General features: G+C 50.0%; 1 protein-coding gene across 2 annotated transcripts; it reads left to right on the forward strand.

The window, feature by feature from the left end:
- The first annotated feature begins 634 nt into the window (after window positions 1-634).
- LOC140394708 (UDP-glucuronosyltransferase 1A1-like) lies at window positions 635-16,743 on the forward strand. 2 transcript variants are annotated; one of them, XM_072481945.1, is made up of 5 exons: window positions 641-1,677; window positions 2,943-3,074; window positions 6,079-6,166; window positions 11,966-12,185; window positions 15,530-16,743. In XM_072481945.1, exons 1-5 carry the CDS (start codon window positions 826-828, stop codon window positions 15,816-15,818), a joined length of 1,581 nt encoding a protein of 526 aa, XP_072338046.1. In that variant the 5' UTR covers window positions 641-825; the 3' UTR covers window positions 15,819-16,743. The 2 variants fall into 2 exon arrangements, with proteins under 2 accessions (XP_072338047.1, XP_072338046.1); XM_072481946.1 differs by lacking the exon at window positions 2,943-3,074 and having other exon boundaries at window positions 635-1,677.
- Window positions 16,744-18,970: the final 2,227 nt, after the last annotated feature.

Genomic DNA, 18,970 nt, shown 5'->3' on the forward strand with positions numbered 1-18,970 from the left:
TAGATTGCGGACTATCCCACAAGGTTACAAAGGAATTATTTGCCAAAATTCAATCTGCAGATTGAAGCATGAAAAATCATGCCAAGTTATTATCAACAAATTCATGCAGAGAGGGATGTGTTCCTCTTTCATTAGCACTGGTCTGTAGGCAATAAACATTCTGTAAAGCTGGTTTATAATCACTGGTGGTTGCATGGAACCTGATAGTGGCAGAGAGATCGACCGAAAGGTGCTAACAATAAGGGCGGGAATGCAATTCCGGAATCTGTAGGGAAATCACGTATTTGGTGTAATAGAGTTTTCAAGAGCAATGAAAAAAATCCCTTGTCATAGTTACTCGGACAAGCTATCATAGGGTCCCAACTTTTGAAACAACCCCAGGTGTGGCTAACACTTTTAGCTTTGAAACTAATCATAGGTGTATTTCTGAGGGAACACCCCCATTAATCATTAACCCTTCGGGTTGATTCTGGTAATAAGGTCCACCTTGTTGCTCTCAATCTTTATCTTGCGAATTATTTGCAAACGCATTGTATAATATAATTACACATGTCTTTAAGAAACACCCACAAATCCTAGACCAGCACCCATTGCTTTTTTTTAAACAATTCTGGGAACTGTATTGAATTGTGCACAAACGGTTAAAACCAAGGAGGCTGCTTGTACGTCTGAGATTACAACAATCCCAAACAACTCTCTCTGCACTTTGTCACAATTGGCAGTGAGTTGATTCCAGTTTGTGTTGGAAGTCCGCCAGCCAGCACCGCCTGGAATAGGCTCTGCGCAGCTATTGAATTGTTTGAAAGGAGTCTTTTAGTTTGCAAAATGACTTCCACCTCTCGCAGTCTGCATGTGGTGGGATGTCTGCTGTTTGTTCTCACGTCCCTGTGGAGGGTGACTGAAAGTGGGGACCTCCTCGTGGTGCCCGTGGACGGCAGTCACTGGTTGACCCTGAAAGTTCTGATGGACGAACTTGGGAGACGAGGCCACAATGTGGTGGTCGTTGTGCCCGAGGTGAACATGAAAATGGATCGGTCCCCTTACTACACAACAAAAATATTCCCAGTGCCTTACAACAGGGACGACATGGACAGCATCAAACCAACCGGCTTCACCGCCATGCCTTTATTCGAAAGAATCAGGGTTGGTTTTCAAAGGGCAGGTCAAGTTCGGCAGTTCTTTCTAGCTACCTGCGAGAGCCTGCTGTACAACACGGAGCTGATGCAGGAGCTGGTTGAGAGAAAGTTTGACGCTTTACTGACTGACCCTTTTGTTCCATGTGGCGCGATTGTTGCGGACTATCTGTCGCTGCCCACTGTCAACTTGCTGCGAGGAATTCCTTGCAGCCTGGAATATTTGTCCACACAGTGTCCCCAACCATTCTCCTACGTGCCAAGGTTTTTCTCCGGGAACACCGATCGAATGAACTTCCTGCAAAGGACTAAAAATGTCCTGGTTGCGTTCTTACAGCCGATGTTGTGCTGGTTTATATATTCTCCCTTTGAGGAGCTGGCCACCAGGTTCCTCCAGCGAGAAGTGACGCTGGTCCAACTACTGAGCCAGACTTCCATCTGGTTGATGCGGTACGATTTCGTATTTGAGTCCCCGAGACCTCTGATGCCAAATATGGTGCTAGTTGGAGGCATCAACTGCAGGGACAGGCAGCCTTTATCACAGGTAGGAAAGCACATTGGACAAATAGATGCAACACCTAAAACAAATCCAACACTCTTTCAGCTTCTATCGGTATTTGGAATAATTGCAGAAACAAAAGTAAAAGAAAGTATTTCAGTTATTGTGGTAAACACCACTAGTAACACATTGTGTTACTAGTGGACGGCGAAGGGGAATCTGGAGTATTCGTCGACCACGTTAAGGAAGTACGTGTTTCGGTTGGTGGAGGGGAGGGGCCCTTTGAAATCCACGCTGAGGCGTTCAAAGGGGCGGGAGGCCTTCACTAGATGCACGCGGTCTGGCCGGTAGAAATGCGATTTGCACTCTGCGCAGACCTGGCAGTCCCTGGTGATAGTCCTGACCTCCGCAATAGAGTAGGGCAGGTTGCGGGTCTTTATGAAGTGAAGGAACCGGGTGACCCCTGGCAGACAGAGAGCATCGTGTAGGGCCCGGAGTCTGTCCACTTGTGCGCTGGCACATGTACCTCGGGATAGGGCACCGGGGAGCTCGTTGAGCTTACCGGGGCGATACAAAATCTCGTAATTGTAGGTGGAGAGCTCGATCCTCCACCTCAAGATTTTATTATTTTTGATCTTTCCCCGCTGTGTGTTATTGAACATAAAGGCAACCGACCGTTGGTCAGTGAGGAGAGTGAATCTGCTGCGGGCCAGGTAATGCCTCCAATGCCGCACAGCTTCTACTATGGCTTCTCGATGGAGGAGTGCCAAATTTCGGAGGCATGGAGGGTGCATGAAAAGAATGCCATGGGTCTGCCTGCCTGGTTGAGGGTGGTGGCCAGAGCGACGTCTGATGCATCGCTCTCTACTTGGAAGGGAAGCGTCTCGTCGACCGCGTGCATCGCGGCCTTGGCGATGTCGGTCTTGATACGGTTGAAGCCTGGTGAGCCTCGGCCGTCAGGGGGAAAACTGTGGAGTGGATGAGTGGGCGGGCCTTGTCCACATAGTTAGGGACCCACTGAGTGTAGTATGAGAAGAACCCCAGGCATCATTTGATACATAAAACTGTGGTGACCACCACACCCTGTATTACAGGTACCACAGTAAATCCCAGCCTGATGGCTCCTCCAGCAGGCGGCGTATAAAAGTGTATGCTCTCCTGCGCTGCTCCCATTCTGGTTCCAGCTGCAGGAGACACAACATCTTGTGCAATAAAGCCTCGATTGTTTCACCATTCTCATCTCGTGGTAATTGACGGTACATCAGTTATAACCTTCACTGTTAAATAAAGCTCCATTTTGTGTGCCCTAGGAATTTGAAGAGTTTATGAGCAGTTCTGGAGAGCACGGTGTTGTAATCTTCTCGCTCGGCTCAATGGTTTCGGAATTGCCGCTTGAGATATCTAATCGTATCGCAGATGCTTTGGGAAAAATTCCTCAGAAGGTCAGTGAGTAGGACAGTGGCTGGCACTGCTGCCTTACGGCGCCGAGGTCCCAGGTTCGACCCCGGCTCTGGGTCACTGCCTGTGTGGAGTTTTCACATTCTCCCCACAACCCAAAAGATGTGCAGGGTAGGTGGATTGGTCACGCTAAATTGCCCCTTAATTGGAAAAAATGAATTGGGTACTCTAAATTTATTTAAAAAAAAAAAAAGGTCAGTGAGTGAAAAGATGAAGCTGTGTACTAACTAAAAGAAGATTTAAAACCGCAGGGCTGAATATTTCCATGCGTTTCCCGAAGGTGGAGGCTGCAAACAATAGGAAAGCCCATTGACAGTGGGGGGACCAGAAGATGCCCAAAGATGGCGATGTTATCTCGCCAACCTATATAACATACATTAAAAGCTCCTTCACTGATGGGCAGGTGGGAAGGTCCTCATCACCAATGGCATTACTCATGTCAGACTAGGGAACAAACTTTTGAGTGATAGGGAAAGTCAGTTTTCCGCTAACAGGAAAATAAGTTATAGGGCGTGATTTTCTACCACCCGTCCCGCCACCTTGAGTGGGGTTTCCTGTTATTCACATCCTCCGTCGCCAGGAATCCACAGCGGGTGGGAGGGGAGGAGTCACGTCAGCATGACCAGAAGATCCCGCCAGTGGGAACAGTTGGACAATCTTCCCCGCCCCCCCCCCTGACGTTCATGGCAGGGTGCTCTATGTTGGGAATCACGTTTAACTTTTTTACATTTTTTCCAATTAAGGGGCAATTTAGCGTGGCCAATCCACCAACGCTGCACATCTTTGGGTTATGGGGGTGAAACCCACGCAGACACGGGGAGAATGTGCAAACTCCACACGGGACAGTGACCCGGGGCTGCGATCGAGCCTGTGCCCTCAGCGCCGTGAGGCAGCAGTGCTAACCACTGCGCCACCGTGCTACCCCAGGAATCACATTTACTTCCTTTGCACTTCATGAATGCTCATTCAAAATCCAGCTGACCGGAATCGCATTCACACCCCAAATCTAATAGTCAGCCCCTTCCTCCCACACCTCACAGAAGATAATTGAGACAGTAGATTGCTGAGCAGAAATAGGAGTCAGACGTACCTTGGCCGGTAGTATGTCTGAAAGAGCATTGTCAGCCACTCTGATACCAATTCGGCCTTCGGCCCCTTGAGTATTGACTGAAGGTCGTTGTAGTCACAGTCTTCAGCCAACCAGAATAGTTTAATGCATAAAATTATGAGGGACATAGATTGAGTAGAGGGGAAGAAACCTATCCCCTTGGTGCAGGCAACACTAACCAGGGGGCAATGATTTACGGCAAGAGTCAGGAGATTTAGAAGGGAGTTGAGGAAAACCGTTTTCACTCCGAGGGTGGTGGAATTCTGGAACTCGCTGCCTGAAAGGATGGTGGAGGCAGAGGCACACGTAACATTTAAGTAGTATTTAGATATGTACTTGCGATGCCAAGGCAGACGAGGCATTGGGCCAGGTGCTGGGAAAAGGGATTAGAATAGTTAGGTGGTTGTTTTTAAATGGTGCAGATGCAATGAGCCGAAGGGCCTTTTCTGTGCTGTGGAACTCTGTGACTCTAATTCATCAATAAAAGAGTCAATTAGTTCTAAGTGGACCTGGAGGCTGCATAGAGTGTGGTGCGGGGGGGGGGGGGGGGGGGGGAAGGTAAAGTTGTTGTAGAAGCAACAGTGAAGCTTATTGGGAATAATAGGGTTTATTCATGAAAATTAATTAATTGAAAAAGTAATCAATTGACACATAACTATGCAAATAGCTGGTTTACAGAAAAACATTAAAGTTTTACATAATCCTTAAGTAACTGAGTTTTCGACATCGGAGATGGTGATAAGTCCACTTTACTTTTGAGCCTTCAGTTTGCAGTAAATAGTCCCAAAGTAATCTTAAACTGTGGCATGGCCACCTGGAATACCCATCCTGTGGCATGTGGGGAGTCGTGGGCAAATGTGACCCAGACTGGCAAATGCACCTCAAGTGCCACCAGCTGCAAAACGTTGTCTCCGGGTTTCGGAACTTGAGTGGCGGCTGGAGTCACTGTGGCGCATCCCCGAGGCTGAGAGCTACCATGTCTGGCATGTTCAAAGAGGTGGTCACACCACAGGTTGGTTGTGTGCAAGTGGAGAGGGAATGGATAAGAGTTTTTATTGCTTTAAAAATAAGATGTTTTTAACAGTCTTCTCAACTTGTCCTGCCACCTTCAAAGATTTGCTTCCTAACAGCCTCGGGTTTCTCAGTTCCTGTATACCTTTTAAAATCAGACAATTTAGTTTCCTTATCTCTTCACTTTCTCTTGAGGGGGTCCTTGAGAGGGTGCAGAGGAGATTTACCACAGTAGTTCCAGGGATGAGGGATTTTAGCTCCAAGATTAGGGTTGGAGAAGCTGGGGTTGTTTTCCTTGGGAACGAAGGAGATTGAGGGTAGATTTGATCAAGGTGGACAAGATTAGGAGAGGTTTGGGTGAGGGGGAAGAAGAAATGCTGTTCCCATTGGCTGATGGTACAAGGACCAGGGTGGCACAGGTTTACGATATGGGGCAAGATTTGAGGGGAGTTTAGGGAACGGGCGTGAATAGAGTCATGAGAGGGCGGTACGGTAGCACAGTGGTTAGCGCTGCTGCTTCATAGCTCCAGGGTCCCAGATTCAATTCCCGGCTTGGGTCACTGTTTGTGCGGAGTCTGCACGTTCTTCCCGTGACTGCGTGGGTTTCCTCCCACATTCCAAAGATGTGCAGGTTAGGTGGATGGGCCATGATAAATTGCCAATTCATCTCCAGAGCTATGGAAAGTGGGACAAGGGACTGACTGGATTGCTTTACAGAAAGCCAGCATTGAGTTGATGGGCCAAATGGTCTCCATCTGAGCCATAATGACTCTATTATGTGACTTTTCTAATTTACTCTCTCCCATTTGCTGCCTCACCTTTACCTGTCCCTTTCTGGTAACCCAGCACTCGTGTCTCTCCTCCAAAAGGTCCTGTGGAGATATACTGGACTGCCGCCTACTACACTGGCACCAAATACAAAACTAGTAGAATGGCTCCCACAGAACGATCTAATGGGTAAGATATCATTATTCAGACTTAGCAAGTATGCCCGACTAATTGGCAGTAAGCTTGGTTTAATTATCATTTTTCCCACTGGTGAATGCAAGGCTTGGCCTGTTTCAGGAATTGACATTGGGATCTTCCTTGCTTTCCACTGGCAGGCAGTGATTAAGGCATTGGTACTAATGGGTCGATATTGGAGCTTGCTCATGCTGCCAACTTAGAGTTTGAAGCAAGAACTCGCAATTATAAAGTGCTATCGGCCCCAATGTCGACTTTTTCCACCGCATCGTTAGGGACCTATAAAATAAATTAAGGGGCTGGTCCCATGCGTCACGCTGGCCTGCAACTTCGGCATCAAAAGATCGGGGAGCCCAATAAAAATAGAAACCCCAACCTCAACCCCAGCACACCTTACTCCCCTCTCCCCCCCCCCCCCCCCCCCCCCCCCCACCCCCCACGCCAGCTATGGCGGTGCACCCCCCCCCATGGAACTGCACCCCGTCCCCTAGGGAATTGCATCTCCCCACCTCTGGAACTGCACTCCCCCCCCCCCCCCCCCCCCCGCCCCCTTTGGGACTGCCCCCACCCCCACCCCACTCCACCCCACTGCCATTGCAGTGGGCGGGGACAATTAGAATGGGAAATCCCGCAGGCGGAAGCCACATTTTGGGAATCAGGAATTCCTGCTGTGCCCCGGAAACAGGAGCGGATAATCTACATTTCCCCCCCACCCACAAATCTCTTCTACATCTTGGAAACGCTGGTTGAAGCATCTCATTTTGTTTTTGCAGCTCTCATTATTTTTTTTAAAATTTTTCTTTCATGGGATGTGGGCGTCGCTGGCAAAGGCCAACATTTATTGCCCATCTCTAATTACCCTTAGACTGAGTGTCTTGTTCGACCATTTCAGAGGGGCAATTAGGAGTAAATCACATTGCGATGGGTCTGGCGTCACATGTAGGTCAGACCAGGTATGGACAGCTGATTTCCTCCCCTAAAGGGAATTAGTGAACCAGATGGATTTGTTGATGACAATCATGATTGGAACCCCTGACCCCAGATCTTTAGCCTGATTTTCCAGAGTACGGATTCAGTGAGAAAAAAAAAAAAACAACACCCCCATCCCCCTCTACTACATTAACCACCTGCTCACCCTCCACGGCTCACCCATTAACCAGCCCACCTAGCTAGCCTGGCAACCCCCACCCATGGCGTCTAAACCTCCTACCCCCCACTGATTCTCCCCGCCCCCCCCCCCCCCCGCTCGCACACCTCCTTAGCACAAACAACAATTAAATAAGAAAAAGATGCACTCACCCTTCACGCTCCCCGAACATACATACCGCCACAGAACCCAACAAAACATCTCAAAGAGGAGAGGTTCTCCCCTAACCAACAAACAAAAGGCGAAAAAGCAGAGAAAACAAACATCTGGGAGATGGTGCAGTGGTATTGTCGCTGGACTAGTAATCCAGAGACCCAGGGTAATGCTCAGGGGGCCTTGGTTCAAATCCCACCATGGCAGATGGTGCAATTTAAATTCAATAAATATCTGCAATTAAAAGTCTAATGATGACCATGAAGCCTTTGTCGATTATCGTAAAAACCCATCTGGTTCACTAATGCCCTTTAGGGAAGGAAATCTGCCATCCTTGTCTGGCCTACATGTGACTCCATACACACAGCAATGTGGTTGACTCTTAAAACGCCACTCAACTAAAGGGCAATTAGGGATGGGGAACAAATGCCAGCCTTGCCTGTTAAAGAATAAAGGAAAAAAACACTTCCTCCTGCCAGTCCATTGTCTCTTAAAAACTCCGTTGCCTCCTCTGGTGTCCCAAAATAATGTTCTCGGCCGTTGTGAGTCACCCAGAGGGGCCGGGTACAGCATCCTGAACTCTCTCTCTTAAAGAGGGTAGCCTTCACCCAATTAAACTGTGCTCTCCTGTTCGGCAGTTCTGCGCCCAGGTCCTGGTACACCCGAACGTCATTATCTTCCCAGATACACCGCCTCGTCTGCCTTGTCCACCACAATATCTTCTCCTTATCGAGCAATCCCGTTCACCTCTAGCTTCCTCATCAGCGCCCTATGCGCCGGTTAAGGGCTGGTCAAAGGCCCCCTCCTCCATAATCTTTCCAGCATCTTGGCTAAATACGGACCAGCGTCCGCTCCCTTGATGCCCTCGGGCACCCTCACGATGCTTAAGTATTGTCTCCGAGAGCGGTTCTCCAGATCTTCCACCTTCTCCTTTTTTTAAAACATGTATTTTATTACAAACATGTATCAAAACAGGTTACAGCAAATTAACACCCCAGGAAACATGCTTCCCAGCAATCAACTATACAGTCTGTACAATGTTTTTTCCTTTTTTATCCCCACCATGCGATGAACAGCTCCTCGAACACGCTTACAAACGTCTGCCACCTTTTCTCAAACCCCTCTGCAGTGCCCCTTAACTCATACTTTATCTTCTCCAACCGCAGGAAATCGTACAGGTCACCCAACCAAGCTGCTACCCCGGTGGCGATACCGACTGCCACTCCAGCAAAATTTGCCGCCGTGTAATCAGAGAGGCGAAGGCCACAACATCGGCCTTCCTCCTCTCCATGAGCTCCGGCTTCTCTGAAACCCCAAATATCGCCACCAAAGGGTCCACCTCCTCCTCCACTATCCTGGCTAAGACCGCGAACACTCCTGCCCAGAATCTTTCCAATTTTTCACAACCCCAAAACATGTGCGTGTGTTTCTCTGGCCCCCTCACACCTCTCTAACTCATCTGCTACCGTCTGAAAGAACCCACTCATTCTCACCCGAGTCATATGCACCCTGTGCACCACCTTAAGCTGTATCAGGCTCATCCTTGTACAGGAGGAGGTCCCGTTTACCCTACGCAGTGCCTCACACCATACTCCCCAGTTGATCTCCCCTCCCAACTCTGCTTCCCATTTCTCCTTGATCTTCACCACTCGTTCTTTACCTTATCCTGTAACCACTTCTGGGTCTCCCGCATCACCCCAATCTCGGCCGCCAACCAGGTAAGCTACTCCCCGTGCTCCCACACCACCTCCTCCACTTTCCGAAAAGCCTGGCCCTGGGACTCCAGCCTCTGTTCCACCCGATCAATTCCAGCTTTTAGCGGGTCCACTACCTTAGCTGGGTCCTCCTGGGCCTCCCTCCTTTGCCAGGTGAACTTCTCATTTAAGAAGTCCACCATCTGCTCCGTTGACCACTGGGCAGGCAGGGCTGACCTTTTACCCTCTGCCATCTTGACCTGTGCCGCACAAAGAATTTCTTGCTGCAACAACTCCTTCGTCTCGACCCACTTCTGCTCCATGGATCCATCCACCACCACCACCAGTGGAATTTAAACTTTCCTAGATCACCTCTACACCTTTTTCCACTAAAGCATCCGCTTTGTTGCCTTTTGGTTTGTTGGTTAGGGGAGTACCTCTTCTTTGAGATGTTTTGTTGGGTTCTGTGGCAGGATGTTTGGGGAGCATGGAGGGTGAGTGTACCTTTTTCTTATTACATTGCTGTTTGTGTTATGGAGGTGAGCGAATGGGGGGGAGGGGAATCAATGGGGGGGGGGGGGTAAGGTGATTTGGCACCATGGGTGGGAGCTGCTAGGCTAGCTGGGCGGCCTAGTTCACGGGAGCCCAGTGGGGGGTGGCCAGGTGGTTAGTGAAGTAGAGGGGGATGGGGTTGTTGTTTTGTTCAGGGGAGGGGGTGAACGGAGGCTGCTGACAAGGGTTTGGCCGCTGTGGCACAGCAGGAAAGGAGGTGGTGACGGTGGACATCCGAGGGTGGGTCTGGAGGGCCGAGTGGCACGGGCCGGGGGCTGGCCCAAGAAGGGATATAGTTGATTCGCAGGGGCGAGGAGTGTGTTGCCCCCCAACCAATTGGTCACATGGAATGTGAGTGGGCTGAATGGGCCAGTCAAATGGTCGCGTACGTTTGTGCACTTGAGGAGCTTGAAGTCGAAAGTGGCCTTTTTGCAAGAAACACACTATTTATTTTATAAATTTAGAGTATCCAATTCATATTTTCCAATTAAGGGCCAATTGAGCGTGGCCAATCCAGCTACCCTGCACATGTTTGGGTTGTGGGGGCGAAACCCACGCAAACACGAGGAAAATGTGCAAACTCCACACAGACAGTGACCCAGAGCCGGGATCGAACCTGGGACCTCGGCGCCGTGAGGCACTGAGACCACTGCACCACCGTTCGTCCCTGTTTAGGGGCATTGTTGACCGCGCCTCTGCTGTTCTTGCTGGCCAAGTGCTTCGCGAGGCCGATGGTGGTGGTGGCCCTGCGGATAAGGGGACAATGGCTGCAGCATTTGAGGTTGGAAGGTGCCTTGTTGTGGATACCAATTTGTGGTAATCATAGAATTGCACCGGGGGTGTTGCATGCGGGGTTTCGGGGTTGGCAACGGGCAGGGGTTGAGCGGTTTGGGAACCCGTTTGTGGGGGCCAATTTTTTGAGTTTAGAGGAATTTGGAGGGAGAACATGAGCTGCCCAGTGGGAACGGGTTTGGATACTTATTGGTACAGGGGCAGCACGGTAGCACAAGTGACTAGCACTGTGACTTCACAGTACCAGGGTCCCAGGTTCGATTCCCTGCTGGGTCACTGTCTGTGTGGAGTCTGCACTTTCTCCCTGTGTCTGCGTGGGTTTCCTCCGGGTGCTCCGGTTTCCTCCCACAGTCCAAAGATGTGCAGGTTAGGTAGATTGGCCATGCTAAATTGCCCTTAGTGTCCAAAAGATTAGGAGGGTTTATTGGGTTACGGGGATAGGGTGGAAGTGAGAGATTAAGTGGGTCAGTGCAGATTCGATGGGCCGAATGGCCTCCTTCTGCACTGTATGTTCTATGTCCTATGTACTGGATTATATGATTAAACAAGTGCCGTCCTTTCCCGATCTGCCGGCCCCGGGGCTACAGGATAAGATGGTATCGAAAGCAAGCATTGGTGAGGGTAATGTGTCCAAGATTTACAAGGAGTTCATGGACTGGGAGGGAGCCACGATAGGAGAAGTCAAACGGAAGTGGGAGGAGGAACTGGGGGAGGGTGAACGCATCTTTGTTGTGCGCTAGACTTAGCCTTATCCAGATTAAGGTAGTGCATAAGGCGGATATGATGGCAGCTTGAAGGAGCAGGTTCTTTGAGGGGGTGAAGGACAGGTGTGGGCAGAGACCAGCAAACCATGTTCACGTGTTTTGGGCATTTTCGAAACTGGAAAGGTTCTGGCAGGGGTTCATGGATGTAAGGTCCGAGGTGCTGAAAGTGAAGGTGGCCCCGAGTCCTGAAGTGGCGATATTTGGAGCGTTAGAAGATCCGGGAGTCTGGGGGGCGAGAGAGGCCAATGTTTTGGAGCCTGGAGACAGATTTTGCTGGAGTGAAGGGACTTGGAGCCTCCAAAGCCGGGGGTGTGGGTGAGCGACCTGGTGGAATTCCTAAATTTGGAGAAAATAAAGTTCGCCTTAAGAGGGTCAGTTGATGTGTTTGCCTGGAGATGGAAGCCGTTCATCGACGTTTTCAAGGAAAATTAAGGTGTCAACGGGGGGGGGGGGGATGATAAAGGAGTTAAAAGGGGAAAGGCAGGGCGGGAGGAGGGGAATAGCGGGGAGGTTGGGTTGTTTGGGTAGTTATTTATTTGTTATGAGGTTTCTGTTTGTTCATACTCTTGTGTTGGTTTGTGCTTAATGTATATACAAATTGCCTCAATAAAAATATTTTAAAATAAAAATAAATGCATAGTCGAGCTTTCAAAGAATCTCAGTCATTATTGTTCCATCTTCCATGACCCAGGACATCCCAAAACGCGAGCCTTTATCACCCATGGCGGGACCAATGGAATCTATGAGGCCATCTGTAGTGGTGTACCATCTGTCATGTTACCATTGTTTGGCGACCAAGGATATAACGTAGACCACATGGTGAATCGTGGTGCTGGTGTCAAACTGCAAATAGAACTTCTGAGCACTCACGATCTAGTTAACGCATTGAACACAGTTATCAATGATACCAGGTTAGTAAAACTAATGATTCCATTCTTATCTTAACGACTCCAAGAACAACAACTTGCGTTTATTGGGCAGCATGGTGGTGCAGTGGTTAACACTGCTGTCTCACGGTGCCAAAGACCCAGATTCGATCCCAGCCCCTAGGTCTTTGTCCATGTGGAGTTTGCACGCTCCCCCCATATCTGCAAGGGCCTCACCCCCAAACCCAAAGATGTGCAGGGTAGGTAGATTGGTCATGCTAAATTGCACCTTAATTGGACAAAAAGAATTGGGCACTCTAAATTTATTTTTCAAAAACAACTTACATTTATTCATTTTGGGTAGGGCATCATGGCGGCACAATGGCTAGCACTGCTGCCTCACGGCACCGAGGACCTGGGTTCAATCCCGGCCCCAGGACACTGTCCGTATGGAGTTTGCACATTCTCCGTGTCTGCGTGGGTCTCACCCACACAACCCAAAAAGATGTGCAGGTTAGGTGGATTGGCCACGCACAATGGTTGGCATTGTGTCCCAGGTTCAATTCCCAGCTTGGGTCCCTGCCTGTGCGGAGTCTGCACGTTCTCCCTGTATCTGCGTGGGTTTTCTCCGGGTGCTCCAGTTTCCTCCCACAAGTCCCGAAAGACGTGCTTGCTAGGTGAATTGGACATTCTGAATTCTATCTCCGTGTACCCGAATATATCGCCGTTCCTTCAGTGTCGCTGGGTCAAAGTCCTGGAACTCCCTCCCTAACAGCACTGTGGGTGTATCTACACAACAGGGGCTGCAGTAGTTCAAGAAGACAGCTCACCACCACTTTCTCAAGGACAATTAGCGATGGGCAATAAATCCTGGCCTAGCCAGCGAAGCCCACACTCCAAAAATTAATAATTTTTTAAAAATTTAGAGTACCCAACTTATTGTATAAGTAGGCTTACATTAACACTGCAATGAAAAAAATCTGGTCCAACCTCAGATGGTTTTCAAGGAGTGGAACGAGCAAGGTTGCTGGGGAAGGGAGCTGAGAACAGACGAAAGACAGTGGGCGGGATTTTCCACAGTCCCAGGCCGTGTGTTAAATAAATTTAGTGTACCCAATTCATTTTTTCCAATTAAGGGGCAATTAAGCATGGCCAATCCACCTACCCTGTGCATCTTTGAGATGTGGGAGCGAAACCCACGCAAACACGGGGAGAATGTGCAAACTCCACACGGACAGTGACCCAGAGCCGGGATCGGACCTGGGACCTCGGCGCCATGAGGCAGCAGTGCTAACCGCTGCACCATTGTGATGTGTTTTGAGGCGCAGAGACAACCCGCCACTGGCTGGCGGCGGATTCTTCTGGTCCTGCCGCTGTCAACCGGTTTCCCCATTGCATGCAACACCCCCCCGGGAGTTCGCGGAGGGGGTTCACCGTCAGCAGGATTGGAAGATGCCACCGGCGGGAACGGCCGGTAAAGTCCAACCGAAGGTGGGGGAGGAGGGGCGGGTGGCGGATTGCCGCAGGAAGAATGGGAAAATCTGGAGCGCCGTTGACTTTTAACCTCCCACCCGTGGCGATGTCAACCGGTGTCGCGACCAGAATATCTAGTCCGGTGATCTTGATCTTCCCAATAATTAGTTGAAGGATATTTCTGCTAATCCAGTGATGGATGTGGGATAAACTGCCTGACTTGCATTCAGTTTGGGCCTTTCATCACCTCAGAGTATCCCCTTGACGTACTTCTGAAGTTCACTTACTGTTGTGTTGTAGGAAAGACGAAAACCAATTTACACACAGCAAGATCCCACACACAGCAATGTGATAATGACCAGATCATGTTTTTTGGGTGCTTGTGGGTGAGGGCTAGATCTTGGCCAGGAGACCAGGGAAAACTCCCCAGTCCTCCTTCAAACACCGTCATCCCTAATAGGGCAGACAGGGCCTCGGTTTAACATCTCATCTGAAAAACGGCACTTTTTGCTTTGGAGCATTCCCTTAGTATTGGCGTTGGGGTGTCAGTTTGGATTACGTTCTTCAAGTATCTTCCCTGGGACTTCAACCCACAACCATCCATCTTGGAGGTAATAATTGAGCTACAGCAGATGGGCCATACATGCTCTGCAAAGATGGACTTACTGATTTAATTGCAAGAGAATTTGGACCTCTTGAATCAAACAGATTGACAATAACTGCTTTGAATATAATGAAAGCTGTCTCTTTGCAGTGAAGTAAATCAAATATCATCGAGTGCCACCAAAATACAGCACTTTTCCCTGTCCATGAAGAAATATATGTGTTAAGAACTAGGTCCCAGTTCCCTTTCCCACACATCCTAAGTTTGAATGGTACGGTTCCATAGCAGAAATCAATTTATATTTGTGTCTAAATCTGATTCCCTGGTAGACCTCTGGTTCTGATAGGCAGTAGTACTCTCTCATTTAGCTGTCTCTTCTCTCTGCATCACTGTGAATAAGGCATATGAACAAGGAGCATGGGCAAGCCACATGGTCTCTCAAGCACGCTCCGCCATTCAATAAGCTCGTGGGTGAGATTTTCCAGCCTCTCCACTGGCGGGTACACCCAGTCCTGCAAAATCAACAAAGAATTAAATGGATCGCTGCCTCTGCGACGGGAAAACCCGCCACGGTGATGCCAGAAGATCTTGGCTCAAGGCTGATCTGATCTTGGCCTAAACTCCACTTTCCTGATTCCCGTACCTTTGACAATACCCCGTCCTCCACTTCTCCCTCAACCATAGTTCAAAAATCTATCTACCTCAGCCTTGAAAATATCCAATGTCACAACCTCCGCTCCACTCTATAGAGAATTCCAGGAGTAATGACCTTAAGATTTGGAGCAGAATTTGGCCATTCGGCCCATCGAGTCTGCTCTGCCATTCAATCATGGTTGATCATGTTTCTCATCCCAATTGTCCTCCCTTCGCCCTGTAATCCCTGACCCTCTGAATGAAGAAATTCCCCCTCATCATCCTCTTAACTGGGCGACCACTCATTCAGAAACTATGCCCCTTCGATTCCCCCTTTTCATCTTGATAAACCCCTTAGGCCATGGCCTATTTTAAAAAAAATTTAGAGTGCCCAATTCATTTTTCTAATTAAGGGGCAATTTAGCATGACCAATCCACCTACCCTGCCCTGCACACCTTTGGGTTGTGGGGGCGAAACCCACAGAAACACAAGAGAAAATGTGCAAACTCCACACAGACAGTGATCCAGAGCCGGGATCAAACCTGGGACCTCGGCGCCGTGAGGCAGCAGTGCTAACCACTGCACCACCGTGCTGCCCTTGGCCATGGCCTATTCAACACTGTCTCACTGTGTTCCTAGCCATTTAAAATGAACTTTGACTTTCTTTTCCCGCCTTAGATACAAAGAAACCATGATGAAGCTGTCCGCATTGCACAAGGACCGTTCTGTCAGCCCATTGGAGCTCTCTATCCATTGGGTGGAATTTGTGATGAGACACAGAGGGGCAGAGCATTTGCGCCCCGCAGCTCACGACCTCAATTGGGTTCAGTACCACAGCCTGGATGTCTTTGGTGTGCTTCTTGTCTCTGTGATGGTCTCCGTGTGGTTGATGATTAAATGCTGCTCCTATTGCTGCAAGCGATGTTGGTGTGGAACGAGGAATCAGATGAAGAGAAAGCCAGATTAGAGCAAATGTAAATCATTCCCATGAATATCTCTGCAACTGGCGAAAGGATAACTCAATCTGAATAAATCAAAGATTCTGTATTCCTCCCAGTCCATGGGCGCGATTCTCTCAGCCCCGCGCCGGGCCGGAGAATCGTCGCAACCGCGCCACGCCGTCCCGACGCCGGCGCGCGATTCTCCGGGGTGCAGAGAATTGGCGCCATTTGCACCGGCGTGTTTGGCGCGGCGCTGGTCACAGGCCGCTGTCCGCGGCCGGGCCGCCAATTCTCCGGCCCACATGGGCCGAGCAGCTGAGCGGAAAAAGCAGAGTCCTGCCGTCGCCACCCACACCTGGTTGCTGCCGCCGGGAACTCTGCACGAAGGGTCAGTGGGCCTGTGGGGGGAGGGGGGCTCCGTCCCTGAGGGGGGGGCTTCCGATGGGGTCTGGCCCGCTATCGAGGCCCACCAATCGGCGGGCTGGCCCCCCCCCCCCCCCCCCCCCCCCCCCCCCGGGCCCTACTTTGTTGTGTCCGGCCCCAGAACCCCCGGGCCATCTTGCGTGGGGGCCGGCGCGTTCCGTAAAGCCACCCAGTGCGCGCCAGGAAGTGAGGCTGGAGCGGCGTGAACCGCTCCAGCGCCATGCTGGCCCCCTATGGGGGCCAGAATCGCTAGTGCCCGCGCCCGTTTCGCGCCGTCGTGAAACGCGACGGCGTTCACGACGGCGCACTCCCACGATTGGAGAATCGCGCCCCATGAATTTAGACTGGAGGGGAGGATAGTCAATATCACTTGTCCCACTTCTGTGCATTTGGATTCTCTGTTTTTAGTGTCATGTAAACATGCTGGATTTTGATGGATCAACAAATAAGCTTCTGATTTCAATTTGAACCGAAATATTATCAGGGTGAAGGGAATGAATGACCGATTAAACCATTTTAATAATTGTTGAGGTTTGTCGTTTTATATTTTGCATGCCTATGCAAACACTGAAACAGGGATGTGTGTCACCGCGATTTGAACACCATGGGGCTAAATTCTCCCCCCGGTGGCGGGAAACAGGAGATGGGGCTGTTTCCACCCCCCAGCCCTCCCTCCCAGGGCGGCCATTCAAAGGCACCCCCATCATTTGCACGGAGACAGGTTCTCTGTCCAATGAAGAGTGACGGGCGGGGTATCGACGCTAGAAGGCCAATGAGGGCCAGGCCGTCCAGCTTGAGTGAAGCAGCAGGACACGGCACAGGATAAGCAGCTGAGAGGGCTTCAACATGGTGCGGGTTCCTGCCATGAAAGGTCGTGAACCCTCTTACCACACATTAACATAATATTAGTGGCCTTCCCCACTGTATTACCCCCTGTGAGGATTTCCCCACTGTATTACCCCCGTGTGAGGATTTCCCCACTTTATTGCCCCCATGTGAGGATTTCCCCACTTTATTGCCCCCATGTGAGGATTTCCCCACTTTATTGCCCCCATGTGAGGATTTCCCCACTGTATTACTCCCATGTGAGGATTTCCCCACTGTATTACCCCCTGTGAGGATTTCCCCACTGTATTACCCCCATGTGTGGATTTCCCCACTGTATTACCCCATGTGAGGATTTCCCCACTGTATTACCCTCCTGGTAGGATTTCCCCACTGTATTACCCCCTGTGAGGATTTCCCCACTGTATTACCCCCATGTGAGGATTTCCCCACTGTATTACCCCCATGTGTGGATTTACCCACTCTATTACCCCCTGTGAGGATTTCCCCAACATATTACCCCAACCTTTGAGGATTTCCCCACTGTATTACCCACTGTGAGGATTTCCCCACTGTATTACCCCCGTGTGAGGATTTCTCCACTTTATTGCCCCCATGTGAGGATTTCCCCACTTTATTGCCCTCCTGGTAGGATTTCCCCACTGTATTACTCCCATGTGAGGATTTCCCCACTGTATTACCCCCTGTGAGGATTTCCCCACTGTATTACCCCCTGTGAGGATTTCCCCACTGTATTACCCCCTGTGAGGACTTCCCCACTGTATTACCCCCTGTGAGGATTTTCCCACTGTATTACCCCCTTGTGAGGATTTCCCCACTGTATTACCCCATGTGTGGATTTCCCCACTGTATTACCCCCATGTGAGGATTTCCCCACTGTATTACCCCCATGTGAGGATTTCCCCACTGTATTACCCCATATGAGGAATTCCCCACTATATTACCCCCATGTGAGGATTTCCCCACTATATTACCCTCCTTGTAGGATTTCCCCACTGTATTACCCCCATGTGAGGATTTCCCCACTGTATTACCCCATGTGAGGATTTCCCCACTGTATTACCCCATGTGAGGATTTCCCCACTGTATTACCCCCATGTGTGGATTTCCCCACTTTTGCCCCATGTGAGAATTTCCCCACTGTATTGCCCTCCTGGTAGGATTTCCCCACTGTATTACCTCCGTGTGTGGATTTCCCCACTATTATCCCCATGTGAGGATTTCCGCACCGTATTACACCCATGTGAGGATTTCCCAACCGTGTTACCCCCTGTGAGGATTTCCCCACCATATTACCCCCATGTGTGGATTTCCCCACTGTATTACCCCCATGTGAGGATTTCCCCACTGTATTACCCCCATGTGAGGATTTCCCCACTGTATTACCCCCATGTGAGGATTTCCCCACTGTATTACCCCATATGAGGAATTCCCCACTATATTACCCCCATGTGAGGATTTCCTCACTATATTACCCTCCTGGTAGGATTTCCCCACTGTATTACCCCATTTGAGGATTTCCCCACTATATTACCCCCTTTGAGGATTTCCCCACTGTATTACCCCCTGTGAGGATTTCCCCACTGTATTACCCCCTTGTGAGGATTTCCCCACTGTATTACCCCCATGTGAGGATTTCCCCACTGTATTACCTCCGTGTGTGGATTTCCCCACTATTATCCCCATGTGAGGATTTCCGCACCGTATTACACCCATGTGAGGATTTCCCAACCGTGTTACCCCCTGTGAGGATTTCCCCACCATATTACCCCCATGTGTGGATTTCCCCACTGTATTACCCCCATGTGAGGATTTCCCCACTGTATTACCCCCATGTGAGGATTTCCCCACTGTATTACCCCCATGTGAGGATTTCCCCACTGTATTACCCCATATGAGGAATTCCCCA

This window comes from Scyliorhinus torazame, chromosome 2, assembly GCF_047496885.1.
Source record: "Scyliorhinus torazame isolate Kashiwa2021f chromosome 2, sScyTor2.1, whole genome shotgun sequence".
NCBI classification, from domain to species: Eukaryota; Metazoa; Chordata; class Chondrichthyes; order Carcharhiniformes; family Scyliorhinidae; genus Scyliorhinus; species Scyliorhinus torazame.

Excerpts from the sequence above, each read along its gene's own strand:
- LOC140394708 (XM_072481945.1), top strand. The coding sequence starts at position 826 with ATGACTTCCACCTCTCGCAGTCTGCATGTGGTGGGATGTCTGCTGTTT. Across the intron at positions 3,075-6,078 it reads TGGGAAAAATTCCTCAGAAG|GTCCTGTGGAGATATACTGG; the intron begins GTCAGTGAGTAG and ends CTCCTCCAAAAG. Across the intron at positions 6,167-11,965 it reads CCCACAGAACGATCTAATGG|GACATCCCAAAACGCGAGCC; the intron begins GTAAGATATCAT and ends TCCATGACCCAG.